The sequence below is a fragment of the Trichomycterus rosablanca genome, chromosome 3 (assembly GCF_030014385.1).
Source record: "Trichomycterus rosablanca isolate fTriRos1 chromosome 3, fTriRos1.hap1, whole genome shotgun sequence".
Taxonomy (NCBI): domain Eukaryota; kingdom Metazoa; phylum Chordata; class Actinopteri; order Siluriformes; family Trichomycteridae; genus Trichomycterus; species Trichomycterus rosablanca.
This window is the reverse complement of record NC_085990.1, coordinates 37,057,781-37,070,203: the sequence shown is the minus strand read 5'-3', so window position 1 is coordinate 37,070,203 and position 12,423 is coordinate 37,057,781. Positions and strand designations below refer to the sequence as shown.

At 40.8% G+C, this 12,423-nt stretch overlaps 1 protein-coding gene across 5 annotated transcripts in view; it reads left to right on the top strand.

The window, feature by feature from the left end:
* Nucleotides 1-12,423, top strand: part of ptprma (protein tyrosine phosphatase receptor type Ma) — a 308,366-nt gene that overhangs the window by 110,187 nt on the left and 185,756 nt on the right. For all 5 annotated transcript variants that reach the window (XM_062991238.1, XM_062991237.1, XM_062991236.1 and 2 more), the window contains exon 3: nt 3,401-3,675. In XM_062991238.1, coding sequence (XP_062847308.1) covers nt 3,401-3,675 — 275 coding nt within the window. The remainder of the gene's footprint in view (nt 1-3,400; nt 3,676-12,423) is intronic.

Sequence of the window (12,423 nt, the reverse complement as noted above, 5' to 3'; positions counted from 1 at the left end):
ATTACCCAATTGTATCTCTGCTGCAGACCCCTACCCTGACCAAAACGGGCCGTCCCTCTTTCTGACACGCTTCTCTTTACCTGCCTGAGATGGGTTCACACAGGGATCAGTATTGCATACGGAGAGTCACACACTGAATCTCCATTATTTAACATTTCTGTGCAGGGCCCACTGACCAGCCAGCAGAGGTTGCAATTGCAGCAGCAATGAGGAATCCCTTCAGCTCGCTCACCCTCAGACTTAGCCGGTCATTTCTGTCTAGGTGACGGCTGGGAGATAGCAGAGCCAAGATTTGAATTGATAAGCTCAAGATCTCAGCAGTGGTGGGCTAGCTAGTTAGACCGCTGTACCACCCAAGCACCAAGGAATTTGTAATGTTATATTACTGTCATATCTTTATTTTTGGCACATTTAATGATGCTTTTGACCAGAAATTAGAAATCAGATAAATATATTGTGACATCAGAATATGATGCTGTTCATGTTACTTTGTAAATGTGAGACATGACACACAAAGACATGATGGGTGGATTCCCGAGTCCTTTCTGTGTGGAGCATGTTCTCCCTGTGTCTGCGTGGGTTTCCTCCAGGAGCTCCGGTTTCCTCCCACAGTCCAAAGGTAAATTGGAGACACAAAATTGTCCATGACTGTGTTTGAAATTGAACTTAAACTGATGACTCTTGTGTAACCAGTAACTACCTGTCCTGTCATAAATATAACCAAAGAGACATGACGTCAAAATCCTAATAAATAAATATAAATAAATAACTTTGAAGCTTAAACTGTCCACAGTGGGCAACTAGCATATTGGACCACGGTGCTACCTGAGCACCTTTATACATTCTTGTATAGAGTGTAGAGGTAAAGCATGCCAGAGCAATTGCCCCAGATATTAGACATTTGCCAAGCTGAGCGACTCATTTCATGTACTTCAAACGTGTGGAACTGACTCCTGATGAGTCTGTCCATTCTCCTCTCTCTTTCTCTTGCCCTCAGGGATTTAGAGCTGTGTCAACACACACAGACCGAGAGTCAATAGCTGGGTTTCAGGATGAGAAGGCTGTTATTAATGTTATGTAGAGGTTATTCATTAGCCATTCTGAAGACACACTTCCTCTGTGTGCTTTTAGACCCTTTTTTTCTAGCTTGGTGTTTGCCAAGCAAACTGTTCACACATTAGAGCACTTTAAAGCATATGGTTTAGATCACTCACTGGCATATTTCAGTTTGCTCACTGCTGGGATCTTGAATTTCTCTCTGCCGCTAATGCAGCAACAACCTTGACTTTGAAATGGAGTTGACTTTGTTAAGAGATTGAACAGTTTTATGCTGATGGATCCATGAAGCTAAGACTTTGAATATGTGCAGTCATATTTTAAGTTAGCTGGGTCATGGGAGGTAGTGTGTGTTTACAGAGACCTTGGTGTGTCTACGCTAGGCTTTGTGTTACACAGAACAATGTTTTTACTGAGGGATGTTTTCCCGGAACAGACAGCTGTGTAGGTCACTATATGTACAGCTTGCTGACAGGATTGCTCAACTACAAAAATATTTTGTAAACATTGCGTCTTTAGTTTTACTTTAGCAGGATGTATTCCAACCCCTGAGAGCAGAGAGGGTTAAGGGTCTTGCTTAAGGGTTGCAAGCCAAGAATTTTTCACATTGTGGACATGTCACTGGGAAGAGTTGTCATTTTAATAATGTCCACTGTGAAACCACATGGTGAAATATTAACTTTCCCCTTATACAAGCACCACCACCCCTGTGCTGGCTGGGGAAAGTGGGTACCTCCTCCAGCCTGACACTTTTTCAGCCATTGGTTGCTTCATATTCACAGAAACCTGTGTCATTTTGCTTGTGTATGGACAGTCAGGCTTTAGTTTTACTTTATCTGAATGTAATCTATACCCTAAGAACTAAGAAGGTTAACGGTTTTGCTCAAGGGTCGAACAGTGGCTGCACAGATTATGATTGCTTGGCACCGACACTGAGAGGCCACTGACAAGTGCACCTCTCAATAGCTAGGCTGTTCAGTCACCCCCACCTTCAGACATAGCCAAACATGTTCGTGTAGATGCACAACCAGCCAATAGCTCTAAGATTCAAACCCCAGATTTAAAAACACTGGACTGAGGTTGCAAGTGACTGATACTAAATATGTACATACAATAACAAACAACTGAAAATGACTTGGTAATAGTGTTTATTTTAGCACAGACACTCATTTGTAGTAATTACAGTCATTTTACAATATAGGCATTTTACTGTTAGGGCGTAACTAAAAAAAAACAGCAGTAGCTTAGCGGTTACTGGACTAGTAATCATTAGATTGCTACAGGTTGCCACTGGTTGCCGCTGTTGGGCCCCTGAGCAAAGACCTTAACCCTCAATTGCTCGAATTGTGTTTAGTCATAATTGTAAGTCCCTTTGAATAAAAGTGTCTGCTAAATGCTGAAAATGTAAATCAGAACAGCACTTTAGAGGGCTAGGCCAACGTGCGAAACAGGCACTAAAGAGACAAAAAGGGCTGTGTCTAAGGGGGGAAGGTCCAAATGGGAATATACTTCCTTGGCACTTCAGCAGTGTCTCCTACTGTCTGGTTAAGCCAACAAACATAAATGGTTACATTAGTGCTTTTTGTAAGAATTTGTCATTGACCAGTGTAAAGAAATGGTTGATGGTTTACACATGTGAGTGTGCTAGTCTGTTGTCCTTTTGGCCAGTGCGCCAAAGAATTATATTAGGAAATCGATGAGGACTGAACTGGGGGAAAAAAGGTGAAATTAATAAATAATAATTTGCAGCGCGATGTATACGTAATTACAACATTTTCTCCCAGTTTTGTTTTCACCCACTTGCTGAGCTAGCTAAGTGAGAGATAGCACTTGCATCCTCAGACAAATGAAAGAAAATGTGTTTTTATTTAATTAAGCAAACAAAAACAGAATGGATTTAAATAGGTACTTAGATATAATGCTTATAATGCTTGCTTAATTTCATATTTGCTGCTATTATGAAATCACACAATAGAAAGAACCGGTGTTGTAGTACAGAGTTTTTCAAACCCAAGCCAAAAAAATGGGTCAGAGAGAAAAATAATAAATAAACAAATTTTAACAGGCACATAAACACGAAATTAACTTGTACACACATGCCCCATTTTTTGTAGGTTTTACATTACATTGTGTAAATCACAGTGCGACCAGATCACCACCAATTTATTGATTAAGTTTATTTCATTTTGTTTTTTGGTTTGCAGTGTTTGTGTTGCCTGGGTCATTTGCTGTGGGTTGCTTGAAATATACTGGAGATATTGTGTTGTCGCTTTATAAGCCAAAATATTTTTGCACTGACAATATTACAGTAAATTTACAGAAATGTACTTTTTCTTCTGTGCAGGTTCAGCCTTCATGATGGTGAACACATCTGGGAGGTTTTCTGGGCAAAAAGCCCAACTGATCGTTGCCCAGCTGAAGGAAAATGATACCCACTGCCTCACCTTTCAGTATTACGGAGCCAGTAGTGAGGGCTCGAGTCCGGGCCAGCTCTACATCTATGTCAAAGAGAACAACAGCCCCATGGGATTTCCTGTGTGGAACTCTTCAGGTCCAGCCTTTCATACATGGAAGCAAATTGAACTGGCAGTCAGCACCTTCTGGCCCAACTTTTACCAGGTAAGGACTTTCAGCAACCCAGCTTTGATTCCCACAACCTGTCTGAGATGTTTCTGTTTGTAAGGTTTACTTTTCGGGTAAAATTTGGCATAACCTGGCATCCCTACTCATAAAAGATCAGTAAATAAAGAGTGGATTTATGTCATTTTCATATTCTGGTCAGGGTCATTCCTGGTCTGGTTTCACCAGAAACACTGTGTGGAACACCCAACAGCCAATCATATTTCTATATTTGCATCATCATCACATGAAAATCTTCTTCCCCTTAAAGCTTCTTTGAGCAGGCCAAAAAGCTGGAAATCAGATGGCGCTAAATCTGGACTATGAGCTCTCTCTCAGTCTCTCAGACACGACCAATTACTACTCCTCCCACCCTCACCGTTTCCAACCAAAATATAAAGGTGTGGAAACTTTTTGAAGATCCCTTGTGTATTTGAAGATCTTTTTGCCTAGAATAAAACAATGCTTTTGTCATTATAGTATTTACGACCTTTCCAGAGAGTTTACTTTGTCCACATCAACAGGAAAGGCTTTTTTAGCATTGTGCACAGCAGAGCGCCTTACTTACTAATTAGTTTTTTTCACCTAAGTTGACACAGCACAACAAAGCTACCCTGGTAGGCTGATTTGACGCCTGTCATGCTGTTGAAGCATTGCATGTTGTGTCTCATAGGGAAACCATTTTAATTGTAAAGAAAAGTCCCAATTATGTCTTGCTAAAATTGACCCCTGGTGCTCGTGCGGCTGATTTTTAAGCTGCATCTCTGGTTTTGGCTAAACGGCGGGAGAATAAGAAGCAGCCTCTGCATACCGGCCGTTCACTAAGGCCCCAGCATGGAGCTCTAATGGCAGAAAAGCCATTGTATGAAGAAGTGGCACCATAGACTTGCTTTTTGTGACTGAAAAGCTCTTTTATAGACTCGACCAAAGAGAAAGAGGCAGGCACAAAAGGAAACAAGAAGGTAGCAAATGCAGGTTTAGTCTTTAGAACAGATACATTAGTAATAATAAAGTAATACTCAAGAACTTGTATAGTACTGTTTTATTATGTTATTATATGTTATAACTGAATCATGTATTTAGCTTTTGAAGAACAGGATTTCACATGGACTGTTAAATAAATGTGTCTGATGCAAAGAATGCACAAATGCATAAAATATATTTATTAGCAGGGCTACACAGATCTGGTCAGAGATAAAAAGAAAACGGGAATAATTTATCTTTAGGGCTCTAATATACCAAATGTTCATTAGTGTTACAGTTTGCCAACTGGTATGGTTAAGAAAAGTTGCACTTTACAAATGCAGATTTAGAAATCTAAAATGATTGGTGCTGTGGACAGTAAAACACAGTATCACACACATGATTCATAAGAGCTGACTTAGGGATAGGCTCTGATATTGATAAAGCATTTAAAATAAAAAACAGACACAAGTAATAAACATATTTGGTGGTCATGTCACTGCTTTTATGGATTTTTATGCGTTTGGTACACCATGCTGTAGTAGTAAATACATGATAGATTAGATCACTTCCATTAGGGCACATGCTATTTTAAAAATTAAACATGTAGTATGTGGTTTAAGAATGATTTAAGACTGAGTTTCTTAGTAATGTGAGAAAATCATCTCTGTTTATAAAATCAAGCCCTTTATAAATCAGCACCGCACATCAATTGTCCTTGTGAATGCAGCATAAGGATTGTGCCCGCTCGCAGGTTTACCATTCCATATCCTATTTATTCTAATAGAGAACCCGTACTCTGTCCTGGCTGTAGTGTTACAAAATTCTTTATCAAAAAAGTCAAAAACCTTCTTCCAACAGATAGACACTATAGTTAGATATGCAATATATTATGTATATTTTGTATATATGTATACAAAATATATGTATATAAATATATGTATATATCTTTATAAATATATGTATGTATATATATATATATATATACAGGGGTTGGACAAAATAACTGAAACACCTGGTTTTAGACCACAATAATTTATTACTATGGTGTAGGGCCTCCTTTTGCGGCCAATACAGCGTCAATTGGTCTTGGAAATGACATATACAAGTCCTGCACAGTGGTCAGAGGGATTTTAAGCCATTCTTCTTGCAGGATAGTGGCCAGGTCACTACGTGATGCTGGTGGAGGAAAACGTTTCCTGACTCGCTTCTCCAAAACACCCCAAAGTGGCTCAATAATATTGAGATCTGGTGACTGTGCAGGCCATGGGAGATGTTCAACTTCACTTTCATGTTCATCAAACCAATCTTTCACCAGTCTTGCTGTGTGTATTGGTGCATTGTCATCCTGATACACGGCACCGCCATTGGATGCACATGGTCCTCCAGAATGGTTCGGTAGTCCTTGGCAGTGACGCGCCCATGTAGCACAAGTATTGGGCCAAGGGAATGCCATGATATGGCAGCCCAAACCATCACTGATCCACCCCCATGCTTCACTCTGGGCATGCAACAGTCTGGGTGGTACGCTTCTTTGGGGCTTCTCCACACCGTAACTCTCCCGGATGTGGGGAAAACAGTAAAGGTGGACTCATCAGAGAACAATACATGTTTCACATTGTCCACAGCCCAAGATTTGCGCTCCTTGCACCATTGAAACCGACGTTTGGCATTGGCACGAGTGACCAAAGGTTTGGCTATAGCAGCCCGGCCGTGTATATTGACCCTGTGGAGCTCCCGACGGACAGTTCTGGTGGAAACAGGAGAGTTGAGGTGCACATTTAATTCTGCCGTGATTTGGGCACCCGTGGTTTTATGTTTTTTGGATACAATCCGGGTTAGCACCCGAACATCCCTTTCAGACAGCTTCCTCTTGCGTCCACAGTTAATCCTGTTGGATGTGGTTTGTCCTTCTTGGTGGTATGCTGACATTACCCTGGATACCGTGGCTCTTGATACATCACAAAGACTTGCTGTCTTGGTCACAGATGCGCCAGCAAGACGTGCACCAACAATTTGTCCTCTTTTGAACTCTGGTATGTCACCCATAATGTTGTGTGCATTGCAATATTTTGAGCAAAACTGTGCTCTTACCCTGCCAATTGAACCTTCACACTCTGCTCTTACTGGTGCAATGTGCAATTAATGAAGATTGGCCACCAGACTTGTCCAATTTAGCCATGAAACCTCCCACACTAAAATGACAGGTTTTTCAGTTATTTTGTCCAACCCCTGTATATATATTTGTATAAAGTATATATATATATTGTATATATCATATACAGTGTATCACAAAAGTGAGTACACCCCTCACATTTTTGCAGATATTTAAGTATATCTTTTCATGGGACAACACTGACAAAATGACACTTTGACACAATGAAAAGTAGTCTGTGTGCAGCTTATATAACAGTGTAAATTTATTCTTCCCTCAAAATAACTCAATATACAGCCATTAATGTCTAAACCACCGGCAACAAAAGTGAGTACACCCCTTAGTGAAAGTTCCTGAAGTGTCAATATTTTGTGTGGCCACCATTATTTCCCAGAACTGCCTTAACTCTCCTGGGCATGGAGTTTACCAGAGCTTCACAGGTTGCCACTGGAATGCTTTTCCACTCCTCCATGACGACATCACGGAGCTGGCGGATATTCGAGACTTTGCGCTCCTCCACCTTCCGCTTGAGGATGCCCCAAAGATGTTCTATTGGGTTTAGGTCTGGAGACATGCTTGGCCAGTCCATCACCTTTACCCTCAGCCTCTTCAATAAAGCAGTGGTCGTCTTAGAGGTGTGTTTGGGGTCATTATCATGCTGGAACACTGCCCTGCGACCCAGTTTCCGGAGGGAGGGGATCATGCTCTGCTTCAGTATTTCACAGTACATATTGGAGTTCATGTGTCCCTCAATGAAATGTAACTCCCCAACACCTGCTGCACTCATGCAGCCCCAGACCATGGCATTCCCACCACCATGCTTGACTGTAGGCATGACACACTTATCTTTGTACTCCTCACCTGATTGCCGCCACACATGCTTGAGACCATCTGAACCAAACAAATTAATCTTGGTCTCATCAGACCATAGGACATGGTTCCAGTAATCCATGTCCTTTGTTGACATGTCTTCAGCAAACTGTTTGCGGGCTTTCTTGTGTAGAGACTTCAGAAGAGGCTTCCTTCTGGGGTGACAGCCATGCAGACCAATTTGATGTAGTGTGCGGCGTATGGTCTGAGCACTGACAGGCTGACCCCCCACCTTTTCAATCTCTGCAGCAATGCTGACAGCACTCCTGCGCCTATCTTTCAAAGACAGCAGTTGGATGTGACGCTGAGCACGTGCACTCAGCTTCTTTGGGCGACCAACGCGAGGTCTGTTCTGAGTGGACCCTGCTCTTTTAAAACGCTGGATGATCTTGGCCACTGTGCTGCAGCTCAGTTTCAGGGTGTTGGCAATCTTCTTGTAGCCTTGGCCATCTTCATGTAGCGCAACAATTCGTCTTTTAAGATCCTCAGAGAGTTCTTTGCCATGAGGTGCCATGTTGGAACTTTCAGTGACCAGTATGAGAGAGTGTGAGAGCTGTACTACTAAATTGAACACACCTGCTCCCTATGCACACCTGAGACCTAGTAACACTAACGAGTCACATGACATTTTGGAGGGAAAATGATAAGCAGTGCTCAATTTGGACATTTAGGGGTGTAGTCTCTTAGGGGTGTACTCACTTTTGTTGCCGGTGGTTTAGACATTAATGGCTGTATATTGAGTTATTTTGAGGGAAGAATAAATTTACACTGTTATATAAGCTGCACACAGACTACTTTTCATTGTGTCAAAGTGTCATTTTGTCAGTGTTGTCCCATGAAAAGATATACTTAAATATCTGCAGAAATGTGAGGGGTATACTCACTTTTGTGATACACTGTATACATAATATATTATGTATATATGATAACCACCATCTGTTGGTTATTTAGGATGTATGTAGTGTGAGACACTTCACCACCACATCAGCTTTCCATTTTTATATGCCAGTGCAAGGCATCACTGCTAAAGCATGCAGTTCTGACTTATTAATATTACAGATATTAACAATAGAATCAGTAATCCATGTTATCATAGCTAATTAGCAAGGATGAGGTAATTATGAGCTTGTGTAATTACACAGTATCTTAAGTGTTTGTCAGAATGAAACCACCTGGTACTCAGGCATTACATTGTCTTTCAGTTTGTAATGACAGGGTTTGTGTTTTTATCTTTTCTCATCATCCATCGCTCTTTTCTTCAGCTCTACAATGGCAGAAAACCAGAACTAATTGCGTCTTTGGTTGGGTCGCTTTTTCAAAACTTTTAATAAACCACACTATGTAATTTGAATATGATAATTACTGCAGCCAGGTGCGCTGTGATCTTCCCTGACATTTTGTGCTGTTTGGTTCTGTAGGATGTTATTGTGTGGCCATTTATAGCTTCTGAATTACAGGTGAGAAGGAAAAGTCCACTAGTGCATGATCAGTATGTGTTGAAAGGGTGAGCTTTTCTTTCACAAACAATTCTATACAGTGACTATAAATATGAAAAGGAGCAGAAACACAGTCCAGATCTCACTACAAACTTTATAAAAGACTGGACTGAATGAAGAACTCCAGTTGCTTGTTTATTCTATTTGCTAGGTATAACTTTTAGTTTACATGAAGTTTGTGTATATATGATTTGTGTAAATACTATTCATTGAAACAATTCTCCAGGCCACCCAAAGAGGATGGTTCCCTGCTGAGTCTGGTTCCTCTCAAGGTTTCCTCCTGTAATTTTAAGGGCATTTTTCCTTGCCACTGTCGCCATCGGCTTGCTTAACAAGGGTTTTTCGTCTGCCGTTACCGGATTTTGTAAAGATGCTTTGAAACAATGTCTACTGACTACATGGTTTATGCCATGCAGCTTATGCCTAGTTCACACTACACGATTTTTGCCCTGATTTTCACTTGCCGACTGGTCGGCGCTAGATTTGCTGACTCGGGAGCAACTCTGGGTTCGCTCGGCGATCAAAACTCAACTCTCAATCGCTGTGTGTGAACTACTCAACAACTCGATCCGAGCGACTGAAGAAATATATCTAGCATGTCAAATATCTGGATATGAGTCGCCCAACTGGCAATAAGTGCTATGTCGAACAGCCAATGAGAATGCAAGATACGGTGTGGGGGAAACGCAGGAGAGGAGTTGTAAAAAGGTGGGGCAGGGGCATAATATAGTTTATATCAGAATACATTAGCACACACACAAGTTTTTTCTCATCGTTCTCAAAACATAACACCAACGTTGCATTGCAAAAAATATTTATTGACCTCCAACTCACTACAGAACAATCCATGCTGTTCGCATAGCCAATTTTTTTTACTTGATTTTATGCTGCACATCAGCGCACAAACTTTGATCGCTCGCTACTTGTTGATGTGCATTTTTGGACGTGGTATCATTAAACCCCTCGTCACTTCTTTGTTTTCGTGACAGAACATAGTTTGGGAGACCAGAAAAGCTCGCCTGCGATTCCAGTTGGTGATAGATGGTGTAGTGTGAAACCCCCGATCAGTTGTGTAGTGTGAAACCCACACCGACTTGAAAGACTCCCAAAAAAACAAGAGATCCGGTCGTGTAGTTTGAACTGTATAGCGACCTGACGAGTTGGAAAGTCGCGTAGTGTGAACTTGGCATTAGTGTTAGCCTAGTGGGTAGGGCTTTGGGCTGTCAACTGAAAGGTTGAGGGTTTGAGTCCCAGCTATGCCATGCAGCCACTGTTGGGCCCTTGAGCTCTCTGGAGGCTGTCTGCTCCAGGTGCCATTCAATGGCTGACCCTGCGCTCTGACCCCAGCTTCCAAACAAGCTGAGATATTTGAAAAAATAATTTTGTTGTACTGTTTATGCATATAAGCTGTAGCTGGGCAAGCTGTAACCAAGTGTTTAAGGTACTGGGCTAGTAACCAGAAGTTTGCTGGTTCAAGCCCCGTCACTGCCAAGTTGTCACTGTTGGGCCCCTGAGCAAGGCCCTTACTCTCAATTGCTCAAAACCATGTTCAGTCCTAATTGTAAGTCGTTCTGGATGAAAGCATCTGCTAAATGCCGGAAATGTAAATATAACTGTAAATGTAAGCTTACAGCCACCAAACAAAAGGCGTCTTGCATGTTCCAGTATTGAGTGTCAGCTAGATAGTTTCTTGTACATTAAGTGTACAATGCAATAGGACTACTTTTCTCAAAACTATATTTTCTAAATCTGATGTGTTTTTTTTTTTATAAGAAGTAATAACAGCTTCAGTAATTGAGCCATTATAAATCGAGCTAATTAAAACAGTTTAACAACAGATTGCCTGTGGCCCATTGGCTATTTCTAAGAGGCCTTTGGGGAGCAGAACATTTTTACTGTGCAGTGCTGTGACACACATCAACACCACAGATTCAGTTTGCCTCAGGCTCACCATGACATTTCACATGCCCAAGATTGGTGTTTCATTTTCTTTAAATTAGCTCTTAATAAAGCCCTAATTAGCAGCCTAGCCAATTACAATGGTTCCTCAAAAAAAGCAGATGGAAAATCAATGTAAACTCTATTGGATGGTTTAATAAAAGCATCTTGTTTGAATGGGCACACAGTGTCATCTAACACTAATGAGTTGTTTGGATGGTTTTTGGTCAGCATGCATTGAAGTGACATTTGCTTACTAGGCAACAAAAAGTAGAATTATCTGCTTTTGTTGTTTTGGCCTACTGATGCCCTGGTAGCAAGGAACATTTAAAGAATAGAGTAGCTATTGCGATTTGTTTACTGCTCACCTATCTTGCTTATGCTTTTTTCATCTAAATTGTGGAAACACGAATTATGTGTACCAATACCTAATACTATGATTAGGGTTAGAGCATTTAAATACTTGATTGATCTAAAGTATCTTAAGACATTAATCAGGGTAAAATGTATAAACATTTGTAAACATTTTATATAGTGTAGCAGAAGCATGAAGCAATACATTTTCATTGTATTACCATGAACAGGGAACATACTATAGACCCTCATGGCAAGAAACGCTTGGCTGTAATGGCCTGAACTGAATTGCAACCTTGGCCACAGTGGATTTCCACATTTTCCCACTATAATCCTGATCAGGATGAATTGGTTATTAAAGATTAATTTAATTTAAGTACTATTAAATTTATTTTGAATGGATATAAGTGCCAATTTTTTTTTTCCAAAAATGAACTAAAAAACAAAAACTAAAATCTTGTATTTACTATCTTTGCTGTGATGCATTCTGTTTTTTTTTGTATTTATCTCTGAAATGTGTCAAGAATTCAGTTGGAGTACACCTGTTACAGTCTGACTTGGTTGGACATAGTTTGGGAAGAGCCCACAATTCAAATTGCATTGCCAGGACAAAAACCAAGCCATGAGGTCCAAGGAACTGAACTGTGGCAAGGCATAGATCAAGGCATAAATAAAAAGCAATATCTGAGGATTTCAGTGTTTCCGGGACCACAGTGACCTCAATCATTTTGAAATGGAAGAAGCTTGGCACAACCTTGAACCTTCTTAGTAGTGGCCAAATCAAGCATCCAGACAAGAAGTGTTCAGCTGCCACTGAGTTTTAAAAGTTCTATGTGGGTATTGGAGAACCTGTTGGACTGACAACTATCTCTGCAGCTCTTTATCAATCATAGCAATGGTAAGACTGAAGCCACTGTTGAATAAAAGGCATGTAAAGGACTCGCTGACAACATGAAGAATACGATTATCTGG